Genomic DNA, 17,330 nt, shown 5'->3' on the forward strand with positions numbered 1-17,330 from the left:
CATGCAGTAGAGCACTTACTGTTACAACCTCAGGGAACAGCCAGGAAGAGAGAAATAAAATCCATTAAAAATGACATTTATTTTGGCCTCCTCTGTGCAGAGAGGGGTGGATATTCCTTCCTTGAGCGTTTTTGCTTTGAAAGGCACACTTCTTAAAGGCACAAGGTTGTGCAAATAAATAGCAAACATTGTTAGCTTAGCCCTTGAAAGAACTTTTCTCCTTTAGAAAAAAAGGTTTGAAACCCAAGTTAAAAATGCCCCTGCGGCTGAGGAACTAGGAAGGGGGGACTGGGGAGGGGAACTGTTGTGCGCCTGCCTCACTCCACCAAACTGCTTTGCTGGGCTCCTTGCTGCTGCTCCCTCTGGCAAAGCCCTGGTTTCTTGGGATATGTCCCATCAGATGTTTTCATTCTGGCCCTAAGAGGGGAGAAAAACACAAGGACAAACTCTCAGAAACATATTTTGCAGCAGACGCCAGCTCTGGGGGGCAGCTATGAGCTACGTAAGCAAAGCCTCCTGCAGACACTGCCACTCTTGGCCTGTTGTCCCCCCCCCCTTCCACCTTGATTATTGCAATTATTGCTCAGCTGCCCTCCAAGGATCTCAAGGTGGTGTAGGTGCTTCTCCCACCTCTCATTTTATCCTCACAACAACCCTGTGAGGTAGGTTAGGTGGAGAAACTGTGGCTGATCCATGGTACACCCACTCAGTGAGCTTCAGGATTTGAACCCTGCCCCCCCCGGGTCCTACCTCAACACTCTGACCACTGGGCCACACTGGTTCTCCTTTTACACCCACACCCATTGAGCACGGCTCTCATCTGCGTCTCTTTTTCAAGTAAACAGGCATGACGTGACTTTTCCTCACCGCTAAGAACATCAGCAGAGCCTGCTGGATCAGGCCAATGGTCCTTCCAGTCGCGGTGGCCCCAGGTGCCTTTGGGAGACCCTCCAGCAGGACCTGAGGGTTTCCAACAACTCTCCGCTCCTGTGGCTGCCAACAATGCAACCCTCTGACTGCAGAGGCAAAGTCCAGCCAGTGGGGCTAACAGCCATGGGTAGCCTCGGCCCCCATGGAAATCTATCTCCAAGGAGCAGAACTTCCTTCCAGAGCAGATGGCTGTGCTTCCACACAAGCTGAGCCCTGGCAACTCTCTTTTTAGAAACTGAGCGCTTGCTCTTGCTTTGCTTTGCAGTGTTCCAAGAACACAGTCCAAAGTAGCTGCGGCTACCGTTAAAATGTATGGCTCTAGGCAGCATATGCTGTCTGAGTAGCGGGGGGGGGGGGGGAGTGGGGCTCTTCCCTTCCAGATGGATGCACGAGGTGGTCAGGACAGGCAGGGCTTTGCACATCTGCTGCAGGGGGTTTGGGTTTGTTTGTTTTTTATTAATTAATCAAATTTATATACCACCCTTCATGTGAGGATCACAGGTGGTTTACAGTACAAAAACGCGAAAAGCAACATAGTAACAAAACAAACCTCCCCTCCACAGTTTAAAAGTCCATAGATTGTTAGCCTGATTACATAAAAATGCTTTTGCCTGGCACCTAAAGATATGCCATGAAGGTACCAGGCAAGTCTCCTTGGGGAAAGCATTCCACCAATGGGAAGCCACCACAGACCCTGCGTTGCCCCCCCCCCTGTACCTCTTGCGGAGGAGGCACGTGGAGAAGGGCCTAAGAGGAGGATCGCAGGATCCTTGAGGTACAGGTACTGAGGTTCTGCCTCAGGCAGCAAAATAGTCAACCAACCCCTTGTGGGGGAGCTTCTATCAGCACCTCTGGGTCCTCTAGTGCATGAGGAAGCAGGACATGGTGTGGCTCAGAAGTAACCCCTACAGGCAACTTTCTCCCTCTCCTGGCCCCTGCAACATAGTGGGGGAACGGGGCCAGGGAAGACTGTCAGGCAGGAGGAGAATGCCAAGGACAGGTCTGCAAGAGCACATTAATCTGCACACATGGCAAACCCTGTGGCTGCAGATTCACATTTTGTGTGACAGGACAGGGATTCTGGCTCTGTTCTCCCTTGTGAAAAAAGGGAAGGGATTTAGGGTGATGGTCTGGGAACGGCTGGTGGTGTTAGAGACCAAGACACACAGATCCTGAACACCAAAGTGACAGCCTCTCCTCTGCCCCCTGTGGAGACTGGGGTCACCCAGTGGCATCTGGGGGCATGAGGCAAATGGCATTTTCCACCTCACAATAGCATGAGACATCATGAGGCATAAAACATAAAGTGAAGTTTCTCAGCACATTACAATAAACAGGAGCTGTGCAAGAGCACTGCTGGAATTTATATCGCCAGCTTAAAAAAAACTGCTTATGAAACTTTGCAGAGTGCCATTTGCATGGATGGCACTGTATTACAAATAATTCAGTGTGTCCCTTTCCTAAAGAACACTTGCTCACAATGCTGAAACTCACGAGGTGTCCACACACCCCAGCCCCTTAGGCAGCTATTGATGCATCCAGCGCTCTCCTCCTGTCCTGGCTGATTGGATTAAAAGAGGGCAGCCACCAGGTCAGGAAGGAAAGACAACTCATTAAACTCTGTTTAGTAATTAAGTGGGCAGTAACAGCTCTGACCCCCTTTGATTTGAGCCATGCTAATGAAGATCATTTCCTCTCTCCAGCCCCCCCCCTCCCCCAGGCCACACTAGCAGGAAAGGGCCCAGCCAGCATTAACTCCTGGGGTGAGTCAGTCCTTCAGCAACGGAGGCGGAGAAGAGTCATGGAAGTGGGGCTTCTGTTTCCCATCACGTTTGCACAAAAGGATGTCAGCATCATCCCAGCTCGTAAATCAGGGATTGGGGTGGGAGTGCTAGGCAGCCCTCTTGGGCTTCCTGGGTGCAGGAATGGGTCACAAAGGTTTGGAGGTTATTCCAAATTTTGAGGTTCGTTAGTTAATGTTAAGTACAAACCCCATGTTAGCTGTATCAGTTGCTTAGTTTGTGAGATGCTGCAAAATGCAGAGAGGGTTTTTTGCTGCAAAACAACTGCCAAAGTTTGGCAGAGGTTTGGAAGAGTTCCAAAATTTTGTAGTTAATTTCCCTGGTCAGAAAGCCTCTGCTGTGGTGCCCTGGACTCTGCTCCCAGGATCCTGCAGCCAGGCCAACCTGCCTGAGCAGGGCTGGAGCTCTCTCTGGCTTTGTGAGCCTGCACAGAAGACAAAGGGTCTTATCCCCAGTGAGGCCCTTTCCTGCAAATCTCTGCCCAAAGCTACTGAGCAGCCTCCCCTGGCATGGCACTCTTTCCCAAGGGGGAGTTTATTAACCCTTTCTTTCCCTCTAGAGCCAGTGCACTAAAATAAGATTCCAAAATTGTACAGCAATATGGACAAAGAAAACTCAAAATGTATAGAATCTGAGTTCTACTCAGAGTAGACCAGCTGAAATGAATGAACCTAAGTTAATCATGTTCATTAACTTTAATGGGTCTAAGTAGGACTGGCATTGGAGTCAACCCACAATTCCTTGGTATACTGGCAATATCATATTGTTGCACTTAACTAAGTTGGCACAGTTTTGAACGCACCAAGGTTTTGTGCATGTTCAGCTGTGCATCTGACCTGCCCCCTGCAGATCCGAGTCCACATTCCCAGCATGTCTGCATTTCTGCCCAGTGCTATTTTTCTAGAAAAACAGGTGCCAGAACTCTTTTATCATGGCAATGGTGCCTACTTGAGAGGTGCCGGAACTGAGTTCTGGCGAGTTCCAGCTGAAAAAATACCCTGCTTCTGTCTCAGTGACGTCTATGCTGGCTTGGTCATGTCCACAGAATGGAAGATGACAGGATTCGCAAGGATATGTTTTACAGGGGGTTGGCTTCAGGCAACATCCCCCCCCCCCTCCGAACAAGATTTAGTGAAGATGGGAGAGCGGCCAGTCCCTTGCCTCGTCACCTTTCAGGCCACATTTGATTGCTTCCCAGGAACGCCTAGACTTCTGGCAACTCAGCTGGCCTCAAGCACAGAACAGCAATTGCTTTAATCTATGAAATGGGCCAGTGTACAAACAAACAAAGGATTGTCTAACCTGTGTTCATAATAGCACCATAGTCATACTGAGTTCTTTAAAAGATAGGAACATTCCGAAGATAAACCAATGTGCTGTAATTTAATCTTGAACAGGGAGCAGCCCTTCCAACCTCATAGAGAATCTTGCACCATCATACTAAAATCTCATTGTACCCTCCTACGGAAATCTGAAACGGAGCCCGGAGTCCCCTCACCCAGACCAGGGAAGCTCTTTTCCAGCCTGGTCTGCATCCTGCAGAGATTGCTTTGCTCCTCTCCTGGGGGGTTGTGCAGGGGGTGCTGCTGTGGCCTGCAGTCACTGGGAGTAATGGAGACGGGGAGGTGGAAAGCAAGGGAAAGTGTGGTTTTCTTGCACCACAAGTACACACGAGCTCCAGGTGGGGTTTTTGGTTAATATTCTGGAGCTGTCCAGGACCAAAGCAGGAACTGCTGGGAGCTTGCCCACTCCTTGCTTTGGGGTACAAGTGAAGTCTTTCTTGGCTGACCTGCAGCACAAATGGCACCAAGTGGACCAGGCTACCTGGGAAAGTGGTGGGCTCTCCTCCCCTGCAGGTTTTTAAACAGAGGCTGGGTGGCCATCTGCCAGGGATTCTTGAGCTGTGATTCCTGCATTGCGGGGGATGGGACAAGATGACGCTTGGGGTACTTCCAACTCTGCAATTCTATGATTCCAAGTCAGACACAGCTCTGGCACGCTGGATCCCTTTCCTCCTTGTTCTGCTGGCTCCAAGCTGTGGGCTTCTTGCCACCCAGCAGGGACGGGTGTGTGTGTGTCATGTGTGATTAGCCACAGACAGCTGGAGATGGAGCCACAGCTGCCAGGGTCCCATGCATCCCAGGCTGGCTTGAAATACTGCCAGGCTTTTGGTGGACTATCCAAATGACACCCCCTTACACACACACACACACACACACACTGCACAGAACACTCCTCCTGGTCCTCCCAGTGGCTGTGGTCAGACTGGTCTGTATCTTATTGTACTGCCCTTAAGGGCACCCTCCCATCATCTTCAGCTTGCCTCATGGTGCCATTTTAGCTCCGTTCACATGTTTTGTTCCATTGCACTTTGGTGTGAGTGTGTGAACAGGGCTGCACCTGCTTGAGCATCTGCTCAGTGGTACAGCAGCTGTCTTGCCTGCAGAAGGTGCCAGGCTCAGCCCCTGGCACCTCCAGACTTCCTGAAACCTTGGAGAGCTGCTGCTGGTAGAGAATACTAGGCTAGAAGGACCCATGTCAAGGCAGCTTCTTCTGTTTAGTGAAAGCTGTAAAAGAGCCTATCCATGTTCCAAAATGCCGGTGCACCCGCTCCATCCGTGGAGTCAGGATCCTTTGCAGAGTTTGTGTGCACAGAGGCTCTTTCACACCTTCCCCTGAATACAGGACAGGGAGAGAAGTTGTGACCCTTCCTCTGCCTCACCACCTGCTCACTCACCCCTTCCCACGTCTTTCCAGGTCCCTCTTCACATGGAAGTTACCTGCAGGGAGGTTCTCTTGAGCCAGCCCCGAGAATGCAGCTCCTCCCACTTGAGAAAGGTTTGGGCAGCCAGGTCCTTGAGCTCCGTGCGGTACAAGAGGCCAGCGTCTTCCCGTATGCCTGGGGTGATGTGTTGCTGCAGCTGGATGCAGAGCTGCTGGAGGTGCCTCTGGTGAGGGAGCAAGGGGAGCACAGAGTCAAGGGAACAGAAAGGCAGGAAGAGAGGCATCTATCAGTGTGGTGTAGTGGTTAAGAGCGGTAGTCACGTAATCTGGGGAACCGGGTTCGCGTCTCCGCTCCTCCACATGCAGCTGCTGGGTGACCTTGGGCCAGTCACACTTCTCTGAAGTCTCTCAGCCCCACTCACCTCACAGACTGTTTGTTGTGGGGGAGGAAGGGAAAGGAGAATGTGAGACGCTTGGAGACTCCTTAGGGTAGTGATAAAGCGGGATATCAAATCCAAAGTCTTCTTCTTCTTCTTCTATCAGGGAGCAGAAGCTGCTCTCGTCTGGTGAAGCATTAGCAGAGTGCAGAATAACTTTGTGGTTTTTTAATATATATATATATATATATATATATATATATATATATATATATATATATATCAGAATTCTGCACCAGGGTAGATGATATCCTGCATCCAGGGAAAGCCACATTCTGCAGCCTGAACAAATCATGCACATTTATATCTTTATGTGTTTGTGGGATGGGGGGGTTATTGGTTTGTTTTGTTCTTGTTTTTATTATGCAATTTGTGTTTTTATTTTGTGGTATGCAAATATAATTTAAAAAATAAATAAATTATTTTTGGGTACCAGACATCCTTTTCATTGCACTTTTTCATAATTTGTACTCATGATGCTATTGTTGCCTTCAATATTGTTTACTGTATTTCCCCACAACAATACTTTTTCTGAGCATTGCCCCTGCTTACAAAGACCGCTGGGCCTTTACCTAGATAGAATTAAAATAGATAGCATGGCGGTGAACTTTCTCCCACACATGCAGGGAGGTTTTATGTGCAGGAAAGTGGGGCGGCCGTCAATCAGAAATGCTGCTGCTATGCTGAAAGCATGATGACTTGATTCTGCTAGTTGCATCAACACAGGGCTGCCTCCGAAGGGAGTCTGAAGAGAAACAAGACAAAAGGAGAACTGGAAGAAGCTCTGGACAAAGCCGTACATTACACAGTTAAGGGAGGCTCAAGACAGGTTTGTGTGTAATATGTAGCTCAGTCCAGACCTTTACTCCAGTTCCCCTTTGCTTCCCTCTTGCTTTTGCTTGGGCTCCTTTGGGAGTGGAAAAGTATTGAGAGCCACTTCTCTGCCCAAGCGCACCCTCCCACGGGCTGCTAGGCTACCATTCAGCTACCACTGCAGCCCCACAACTGAGTTCTGCTTTGTGCCGCTCTCAGCCCCACGGTTGCTCTGAGCTAGAACTTTTTGTTGCTTCTGAGTGTTGTGTGTGAGAGCTGGCTCCAGCAAAGCCGTGAAGCTGCAGTTTATGCTGCCCACAAAGCTGGCCTGCCTCCAGCCTTCTCCTCCACCACACCAGGCTAAATGTCACACACAGTGCAGTTTTCATTTCTCCTGGTGAGCGATCTGTTCTCTTAGCTGGCCTGGGCACAGCCCCCTTTTCAACATAGCCGCTCTCTGCTGTCCTTGCTCCGGGATCCTGACTCACCTGATCTCTCAGAGGGACAGCCGTGGTTCCCACAACCACATTGGCCAGCGTCAGGAGGCTGTGGCAGAGGTAGCAGGCCTGGAAGAGAGAGGGAGGTAGAGGCATATCCTTTGGAAGTAGGTGAGATAGCGAGAGAGAGAGCGACTGGCCCAAGGTGACCCAGTGGGCTTTATGGTTGGGCTACCAGGCCCCAGCCCAGAATATTAACCTCTACACCAGCTCATGCAACATTCACCAGAGAGAAAGAAAGAAAGAAAGAAAGAAAGAAAGAAAGAAAGAAAGAAAGAAAGAAGCAGATGTGTTTCCAGACTGAATACTCTCTCACTACCCAGATGCCGCTCTTCTGTGGTAAGACACAGCTAGAACTGCAAGTGAGCTTCTGCATTACTGCAGTTTTTCTGTGCCCCCCACTACGTTCTCTCCACATTAGCAGGAGTGATGCCACTGCTGTGGGTGGAGCCCTTTGAAACTTAGCACCCATTCCGTATAACGCTTGCGGCTGGTGGGTGACATTAATTGTTGCTAAAAAACCCTTTCCCAGTTTATAATGAAAGAGAGGCAGCACAGGGCTTTAGTGCAATGGTACGATCACGCTTTACTACTACAGAGCCAGAGCATTAGAGGGTTTTAGCACTGCGGTTGCTTCCAGATGACCTGTTTATTGAGCATTTATCCTGATTTGTGTGCAGGGAGATCAGACAATGCCAGCTATGCACTGAGCATTCATTCCTTTTCGTTTGTGGGGAGGTCAGAGGATGCTGTGTCAGAGCAAGTGTTACCTGTCACTTTCCTTATAGCAAGAGTCTGGTTTTGGGGCTGGGGAAGCAGGATTGTTGTGCATGAGCACTAACCACCTTTAGCCTGAATTTGCCAGTATGCAAATGAATCCAATCTGAAAATAGGAACAGTTGGGAAGCACCCTTGAAATGTCCTTCACATTAGAAATAAATTAAAATAGCGGAGGAAACATTTCAGCTGTGGAAAATGCACTGCTTCTGGAAAACGTTGGACTTTCTGCAGTGTGGGAAAAGTTGGAAGGTCCGCATGGAAAATAGAGGATGACAGTGGTTTGATGCCCTCTAGAGAGAAAAGGAACAAAGCTGCCAGACCCTTCCCTCAGCCTCCTGGGACCCCCTGCCTCTTCTCAGGACAGAACCATGGATGGCCAACCCACCTGCTGTCCAGCAGAAGGAGACAGACAAATGACCATGCAAGCTTTATCAGTTTTGGGGCATAGCTGGCAAGTGTCCCTTATTTGAAGGGACAGTCCCTTATTCCAGCGCCATGTCCCGCTGTTGTCCCTTATTGATGGATGTCCCTTAAATGATGTCCCTTAAATTTCAAAGGAAGCAGCTCCTCTCCCTCTCTCCTTGCCCTGTTGCTCACGCAATAAGAAGTCTAAGAACGACTGGGGGGGGTGGAGCTTGCATGCCTTGTGTGTGGTTAGTTAATGCAAGCTGAGGGGGTTTTTGAATGCTGGACGCCATTTTGTTGCACGTGCTGCTGCAAACTTTGCAGTGCAAAGCCAGGCCGGGGAGCCATCTTAAGTTGAGGCTGCATAGGCCTTGTGGTGCATGTGATTCAGATTCTATTCAGTTGAACCTCTGGTTACAAAGTTGGTTGGACAGTGTTCTCGAAGCTACCAGCATGAGTTTGACCAGACTGCAGGAGGACAGGAAGACTGGAGTGCCTGGAACAGGTGAGGCTGCAGGCCCCTTATTTTGACTGCTGGTCCCTTATTTGCAAGGCTGCTGGTCCCTTATTTTCAAATCTGTAAGTTGACAGCTATGTTTTGGGGCCCCATGGCCACTAGCGCCATTGCTTCCAACGGTGTGCCCTGCTAGCAACTAGCCCACCCTGCAGGGAGAGCAAGACCCCTCCTAGGTCTGCCCACTTGCACAGCTCCCAGCTCATATCAAGGGGGCTTTTGCACAGGAACATCTCAGTGGATTGGCGCTTGGGCAGATCTGTTGGTCTCCTGCCCTCTGCCCTAAAGGGCATGCAAATCCTGCTCCCTTGTTTTGCTGGAAAGCTTAGGTTGCAAGCCTAACCCCACGCACCCGGCAGTTTAAGTCCTACTGAATTCAATAGGGCTGACTTCTGATTAAGCATGGTTAGGAAGCCACTACTGAACAACTTGCTTTCTATCACAACAAACTTTGACTGAAAAGGTCTCCCAATGAATCTTGCTGCTTGATAGTTAGATATTGTAGCCACAAGCAAGCCAAGCCGCCTACTTGGCGTACTGAGATTTGTCTCGTAGGGAGAAGGCAGAAGGACAAAGAAGTTCTGTATAGAGTGGAAACTCAGTCTCCCCTGCAAAGAAGTGGAGAACCAGAATCTATCCAAGCCCTTTGCAACTGCCTTTGCAGGGAAGGGGTGTGGCTCTGTTAGGGCTGACACACGCCTGGGATTTCCTGGACATTACCGGGATTTCAAAGGCAGAAGTGACATCCAGGGGAATTTCCAGTTTCCGGAAGGCAGCAGTTTGTCCTAGATCTTTGGCAAGTAAACATTTTTTTTGCCGTTTTTGTAAAGAAAAGCTCAGCAATATTTGGGGTGTCCTGGTTTTTACTTTTTGAAATATGGCAACCCTAGGCTCCGTGCTCCTGCCTCAGCCTCTGCCCCCACACCTGTCCCTGCCAGTGCCACCTGTCCAGGCCTGAAAGTCTCCCCAGCTTCTATGCCAGACTTCATGGAGTCCCTTGTGCAAACTGTCCTTCCCACAGATGTCCTGCAGCTCAGCTCATCGGAGCAGAACTCCTCAGCTGTTGCTTCAGCTGTGGAAGACGGCAGCCAACTTACTGCAGGGCAATGGAGAAAAGAAGATCAGGGTAGGTGTGTGTGTTAAACCACGTATCTGCTTCCAAAGGTATCAACAACAGAGCGATTAGAGTGGGAGGAGGCCTGGCAGGCCATCTGCTTGAACTCTCCGTTCACTGCAAGATATTCAGAGTATCTTCAGCAGTAGACGGCCATCCAGCCTCTACGAGTTCCCTCCCTCTCCCACCTCTCCCACCTTTCCCTTCAGCAGAAGTTACACAGGTCAACTTAGTCAGTAAGTTCCATTCAGTTCCACGGAGCTGCCTGCCAGTAAGTGAGTATAGGAATGCAGATTTGTAGCCTGCCTGCTTCCTGAACAAAGCAGTCTAGCCTCTGAGCCACTTTGCTGCACTGCGTTTGGAGGCAGAGGACATGTCTTTCTGCTCAGTTCTGCCTGGCTGTGCTGGATTTCACTGATGGGGAGACTCAGCTGCCTAAAAGCACACACCACTGGGAGCTACTGCTGGTGGCATCCCAACCAGTGGCAGCCAGTGCAAAGCCCGCAAAAGGCATGTTTCAGAGGCAAGAGGGGGAGTTGTGCCCAAAGATCCACTGGATCTTCAGCCAGTCCAGGCCTGCTGGTTACCTGCTCTTCTTAGGGCTGCCTTGCATCCAGAATTTCCTGGACATACAGCACTCTGAAACAGTGTCTGGGCGGAAATCACTTGAATGTCTGGGAAAACCAGACATGGCAACCCATGTCAAAAGTCAAGATTTTGGTGAATTTCCTTTAAAATATCTGAACAACTTCATTTTTCATTCAAAAGTTCAACTTTGACCCCAAAAAGCTCAACATTTTCACATTTTGACATATGGCAACCTTAGCTTTTCTTGCTGGCATGAAGTGGCAGGGCTCCAGGGTTAGGATGGAGGTCCCAAGGCTGAAATCCTGTGCTCACTTTGTTGTGGCCAAGCCCCATGGAACTCAGTGGGACTTAAAGGTTAGTAGAAGTGTGTAACTCATGGGATCCTGAAGCTCCGCCTTACTTTTATGTATTCCAAAGAGATGGTTATGCTAGCTTTTGCAGAATAAAAACACCTTACAGCACCAGAAAAAGCAGTAGAATTCTTCTAGTTTACATTTTCTTGGATGACAGCCCACTTTGTCTGATACATGACACATTATCCTTAGTGCGCTCTCTCTCTCTCTCTCTCTCTCTCTCTCTCTCTCTCTCTCTCACACACACACACACACACACACACACCAGGCGTGTTTGGGGTGTGTGTAAACTGGGCCAAAAGGCCAAGCAAAGCAAGAGGTTCACCCAGCATACATTTCTATGCAAAGCTCCAATGTCTGCAAGAGAAGCATGGTGGCCATTTGCAACAGGAGTAATTAATGATAAGGCAACCTCCCTAGCTTCTTATCTTACATACATACAAGCTTTGCATAGATTGGAAATGCCACAGATCTGCTGTTCCTCTTGCATTGCACGGCTTCCTGGCCCCAGATTGACAATCCATCTTCTGTAGGTTTGTGTGTTTCTCTGTCAACTGGGGATACCCTCATGCTTCTAACAAACTGGGCTTTCCTTCACAAAATCTTATGCCACAGTAAACCTGTAAGTCTTTAATAGTGCCACAAAACTCCCTGTAGTTTTATAAATGTGATTGCTGATGTTGATTAGCAATCTCAGCTGGAGCAGCTGGTAGCATCAAGGTCGTGGGGAATTCAAGCGGTGAATTAGTCAGAATACATGCCAGAGAGCTGTGGGCGAGCGAAGGGAGCAATACGGAAACCTTCCAGCTTTTGAATTGGGCTAAATATGTTGAAAAGCTGGCCCAGCCCCTCTGGCCTCCCCCAGCTTTGCATAGCTGCACATTGCACAAGCCTGGGAGTCAGTTCTTCTGTGGAAATTCCTGATTTAGCCGGGTGATGTTTGTCCCAATTCCCTCTAGTAAGTCCCTTTGAAGATTTAACCTATGCTGGTGATCTTTCAACCAGCAAGTAACCCAGTAGCCAACAGGGAACCATGAAGCATTGTGTGCCGTTTTGCACAAGCTTAGCAGAAGAGGTCAGCAGGTAAAGGGGTTTGCAGGTAAGCTGTTTGCTGTGGGGACGCCAGCAAATTGCATTAAGAGATTGCAAGACAAACAGGATTAAGCTTAGAGGTGGGAGACAATCCTCCCTTTACCTACCGGCTCCCAAGTGCCAGAAGTGGTATCAGATAGTCCCTTGTCTGATACATGCTACCATCTGGCACTGGAAAAGTCTGCAACTTCAGGTTCCCCCACCTTAAAAATAACCCCTATTTATTCATTTGAACATCTCACCAACTGCATCCCTGCACTGCTGAATAAGTTAGCCCATTGTCAGTATAAAACTGCAAAGTGGTTTGCCTCTGCAGGATTGCATGTGTCTAAGTTGGAACCTCCCCCTTTTAAAAATCTTTACCTCCAACATTTTCCTACATAATTAGGATTATTTTGTAAACCAGGAGTAGGCAACCTAAGGCCCATGGGCCACAAGCAGCCCATGGGGGTCGTTTAACTAGCCCACAAGTCGCCCCCAAACTGCATTAAACCGGCACTCCGCGGTGCCGGAAATCTCATCTGCGCATGCTCAGGCGCCGAAAATCGCAGCCCTGCGCACGTGTGATCCGGCCCACGGAGGGATCTCCGCTGGAGTGAACTGGCCCAGGTGAGGTAAACCTTGCCGACCCCTGTAAACTGACAGATCACCTGAAAAAATATTGTGGACCACAGTTCTATGGAGAATGCTTTGGAAGAAAGCCGTGATGTTTACTGGATGAAGGGAACAGTCTCAGCTTCCAAGTGTACATTTTGAAACACCCTTTACTAACTGAGGTAGCACATGTTCCTGAGACAAAAAGCAGCATTGCATTTATGAAAATGTTTTGCGCTCCTGTGTAGGACTTAAAACCCTGGAGCCTTTTTTGGAAGGCATGGCTGGAATATGAGAAGAAATAAGGAAGAGGCATAGTTCAGTTGAGACTCATAATCTCAGGACCATGCGCTGATTTGATCCACACGTTGGGCAAAGGATTCCTACATTGCAGAGGGCTGGACTAGATTATTCTCGTGGTCCTTTCCAACTCTACAATTCTATCATTCTAAGATGCTGAGAGTGCCTCTGAGAATATGTTCCCATCCCCACTGAGTAATCACAGTCCAGCTGTGAATAGAGATCGCTCTCTGAGTTTCAGCATTTCTCTTTGTAGACATGGGCCTCTTTTGCAAAACACAACCAGTAAAAACAAAGCCCTGTTGCCTCCGAAAGACATGGGAGCCCATGAATCAGACAGAGCATCTGAGAAGCCAGGCTACTCCTGACGGCTGGAGTGGTGCCTTTTTGCCTTTTCACACCCTGCCTCCTCTCCGCCTCCACACCCGGAAAGGGGAGCAGGTCGGGGAGCAGGTCGGGAGCTGCCAGCCCCAGAGCTAACACGTTCCAGGATGCTATTGTGCAGTGCAGGGGAAGGTTTTACCTGGAGCCTGTCCAAGTAGGGGAAGTGGAGGCATGGGAGGAGAAAGCCCAGGCAGACAGATGGAGTTACGCATCACACAGGGCTGGCTCTCACTAGACCCAGCTAGACTTTGGGCATGTGGAGGGAATAGATGTTAGGAGCAAAACACAGGGTTCCCAAGACCCCTCCCCTCCTTTGGTAGCTGGGAGGCAGATTCATAGAGAGCTGGCAGGTGTGTGTGTGTGTGTGTGTGTGTGTGTGAGAGAGAGAGAGAGAGAGAGAGAGAGAGAGAGAGAGAGAGAGAGAGAGAGAGAACCCTTGCATGGCTGCTTTTCTTCCTTGCTGAGCTCCAACATCAGAAACAACTGAATGAAAAACAACTGGGGGGGAGGGGGTAGAGAGCATCCCACCTGGTCAAGATTGAGGCCTGAGAAGCCCACTCATAATGGATAAACACTGAAGACCTCTTTGTTCCCTAAAGTGCCAAGGGAGCCCCCTGATTCCTTATATCTCTGTCTTATTGCTGAGGTCTTTGGGGTGGGAGTCACTGTTAGGGGTCTCCCATGGCTCAGATGTTTGGCGCATGTCTGCCAGAAGGGCTTGGGGCCCATTTCAGCTGAGGTCAAGCAGACCTCCTCCCTGCTGAACTTCCAGCACCTAATAAAGACCTTCTGTGTCAGTTTTTAAGCGCCTACTGAAAACGTTTCTGTTCAGTCAGATTTATGCAGGCAATGAAGAATACATCTTCCCATAACAACTGATTTCTGATTTCAACTTTTTAAATATGGTTTTTATTGTATCATCTTATGCACAATTGTTGTAAACTGCTTTGACATTTTTTTTAATGAAAGCAGTAAATAAACAAATACTTTTTAAAAAAATCCCAGCAGGCATTTAAACTGAATTTTGACTTTATAATTTTAACTGATTTTTCATTCCAATGTATTGAGACTCTTGTACATTGCTTAGAGGCAACTGCAATTAAGCAGTACGTAAACTGTCAAAATAAATAAATAAATAAAACTGAAACCACTTGCACAGCTCTGGGTGCTTTTCCATGGAAACTTGGAATCCTAGATTTGTAGAGCTGAAAGGGACCACCAGGGTCATCTAATCCTACCCTGTGCAAGGCAACAAAGAGGCTCTTATGCTCTACTGACTGAACTGTTTCAGTGCTGATCTTAACCTTGCACATTTTTATCGTATTTTAATGGTGGCTTTCTTGCTTTTCTCAGCTGCCTTGTGGGTCTGGTACAAGTTAAGACAGAATACAAGCAAACAGGATATGGGCAGGTTTGTCTCCCGCTAATTCAGCAGTTAAAAGACACAGAAATAAAATGGGTCTGATAACAGAGAAGGAAGAGCAGGAAGCCAGCCTAATAAAGGGAACTTCTAATCTTCTTAGCAGTAGAAATGTTCATGTTAAGAACCCAAAGTACGCAAACCCCAGTGACAGATCGCAGGATGCGACACACATGACACCATCTTCGTGGGTATGATATTATTGCACAAAAATCTGCCCACCCCTTCCGTGTGTGTGTGTGTGTGTGTGTGTGTGTTCAAGCTGCCCTAAGCAAAGGCCAGCAAAGACCACCTTCTCTGCTCCGCCAGCAGCAGACCCCCCTCTTCCTAGCTGTTGCCAGGCACATCTCTGAGGAGTGTTCCCAGACAACTCTGCTTTTAAAGGACCAGCACACGCCAAGCGCCTGGCTCTCTTCTCATGTGTAATCTTCACATATCCACATATAATTTAAGAAATGTTAAGTGCAATTATTTGAAGGGATAATTAATTAGGCAGCTGAGGATAAAAGGGGGAGGTTGGGGAGGGTTATTTTTAATTGCCCAAACAGAGATATGCAATAATAGATGTTGGAATGCAGTCTGTTTTGTTGAGTAGAGAGAAAATGCTAATAAATATGTATCATTTTCCACCCTCCTTCTTTCTCTAATCCTATACTTTCCCCAGTTGCCTTCCAGCCAAGAATCTCTGAGCAATTAAAAGAGCTCTAATTAAGCATGAAAGAAAATAAAAAACCAAGGCAAATTAAAGTAATGAGTTGTTGGATAGCTGGGTTGGGAGTGGAGAGAAGGAAATTACAGAATCATCCTTCAAACCCTGAGTGTAGTCTTGCCATCTACTAAATGCAAGATGAAAACTTCCTTGTGTTCAGAGCTATGCACACATACAGAAACAGGAGCGGGATAAATTCTACACATCTCTGGCACTGGAAGTTCAGCTTGCTGGCAATCTTTGCTTTCCTTCAGATACAGAAAGAAGGGGGAAATGGTGCAATCCAGAAGTGTGCATATGGTGGCATCAATATGTTCAGTGGAGGGTTGCCAGCTTTTCAGCACGCTTCTGTTGCTCTGCCCTTGCCAGCAAAATGATGTGCTGCTGGCACTAGCAGGTGATCACGTTCCTCTTCAGGCTGTGAAAAATCCCACCTACTTATTTCTGCTATTTTAAGCTGCTGTTAAAGGCATAGGTGCAAGCTTACTGGGCCTGCCCCTGAGACTGACCCAGAAACTCCAGCGGGTGCAGAATGCTGCGGTGAGACTCCTTACGGGGTCCTCACTGCGAGATCACATTCATCCGGTACTATACCAGCTGCACTGGCGGAGTACAGTGGAGTACAGGATCAGGTTTAAGGTGCTGGTTTTAACCTTTAAAGCCCTATACGGCTTAGGACCCTCGTACCTATAGGACCGCCTCTCCTGGTATGTCCCACAGAGGAACTTACGGTCTGCAAATAAAAACATCCTGAAGGTCCCAGGCCACAGAGAGGTTAGGCTGGCCTCAACTAGAGCCAGGGCTTTCTCGGCTGCGGCTCCAATCTGGTGGAACGCTCTGTCACAAGAGACTAGGGCCTTGCGGGACCTGACATCTTTCCACAGGGCCTCCAAGACAGAGCTGTTCCACCAGGCCTTTGGTCAGGGCGCAGCCTGACTCCCTCCTCTGGCAATCTGCACAGAATTTTTGCTTAATGGTTGCCATCAATTTGATTTTAATTAATTTTTATAATGAAATGTTTTTAGAATGTTGGATTATTTGATTGTTGTTAGCCGCCCTGAGCCCGGCTTCGGCTGGGGAGGGCGTGATATAAATACATATTATTATTATTATTATTATTATTATTATTATTATTATTATTATGTCCCCTATGTGGGACTTCCCAAAAAGCCTTATTTTGTGGCTAAAGTGGCTACCTTTTATCTGTTCCAGTGCCTGACACAGAAATGAAGCTGCTTGGAGATGCAAGGCAGGAGGAAGACCACCTGCTGATTTTCTGCATCTCCTGCTGCGCTTTAAGGCATGGGAACAGGTCTAGCAGCCAGCCTTAAAATGGATCCTAAGGGCAGCACGGAAGGAGAATGAGATGTTCCTATTTAGAAAAACACAAGACAATAGGCTTGCTGCACAAATACAAGCCCTGGGCGCATTAGCACAGCCAGTCTTTGAACTGGCCACTGCACATGTGTCTTAACAGTAGCAGCAACTGTCTGGAGCACCCTCCTTCCGCCAGCTCACTCTTGTGCCTTACGTCTTAAGAGCGTGATCTGTTGTTAAAGTTGGGGGCGACACTGCCTGGCTGAAAAGATGGCAAGTCTAAGGGACATTGTTTGCTGCCCCGCACAAAAAAGCTGACCACTACTTTTTGGGGTTGCTGTTTGTTGTTTTTAACTTCTGTGTTTTTAGTAGCAGCTTGATTAGCAGGAGATAATCCTTAAACCCATGCTATGAATAAGCTTCACCTCTTTGTTTCTGCAGTTCAAACCGCACTCAGTCACAGAAGCAGATTTTCCTCTCCTGCAGATCAGCTGGCAACACAAACTGTTGTCAGAGCTACAAATCAAAGGCTTCTTTACTAAAAAAAGGTGAGGTTG

At 48.3% G+C, this 17,330-nt stretch overlaps 1 protein-coding gene and 1 long non-coding RNA gene across 6 annotated transcripts in view; one reads left to right on the forward strand and one right to left on the reverse strand.

Moving 5' to 3' along the window:
* Nucleotides 1-55: 55 nt before the first annotated feature.
* The window catches only part of FAM178B (family with sequence similarity 178 member B), a 227,882-nt gene continuing 210,607 nt past the window's right edge, over nt 56-17,330 (reverse strand). For 4 of the 5 annotated variants that reach the window (XM_081200924.1, XM_081200923.1, XM_081200921.1 and 1 more), the window contains 3 exons: nt 7,195-7,272; nt 5,513-5,680; nt 56-417 (listed from right to left, as the gene is read on the reverse strand). In XM_081200924.1, coding sequence (XP_081057050.1) covers nt 397-417; nt 5,513-5,680; nt 7,195-7,272 — 267 coding nt within the window. In that variant the 3' untranslated portion in view covers nt 56-396. Of the gene's footprint in view, nt 418-5,512; nt 5,681-7,194; nt 7,273-17,330 lie in introns of those variants that run through there. The other variant, XR_014009894.1, reaches the window with a different exon arrangement.
* LOC308590810 lies at nt 9,579-17,062 on the forward strand. The gene is made up of 2 exons (XR_014009910.1): nt 9,579-10,028; nt 16,669-17,062. It is a non-coding gene; the product is annotated as an uncharacterized lncRNA (long non-coding RNA).

Source organism: Podarcis bocagei (assembly GCF_964188305.1).
Source record: "Podarcis bocagei genome assembly, chromosome: 7".
In the NCBI taxonomy this organism is placed as follows: Eukaryota; Metazoa; Chordata; class Lepidosauria; order Squamata; family Lacertidae; genus Podarcis; species Podarcis bocagei.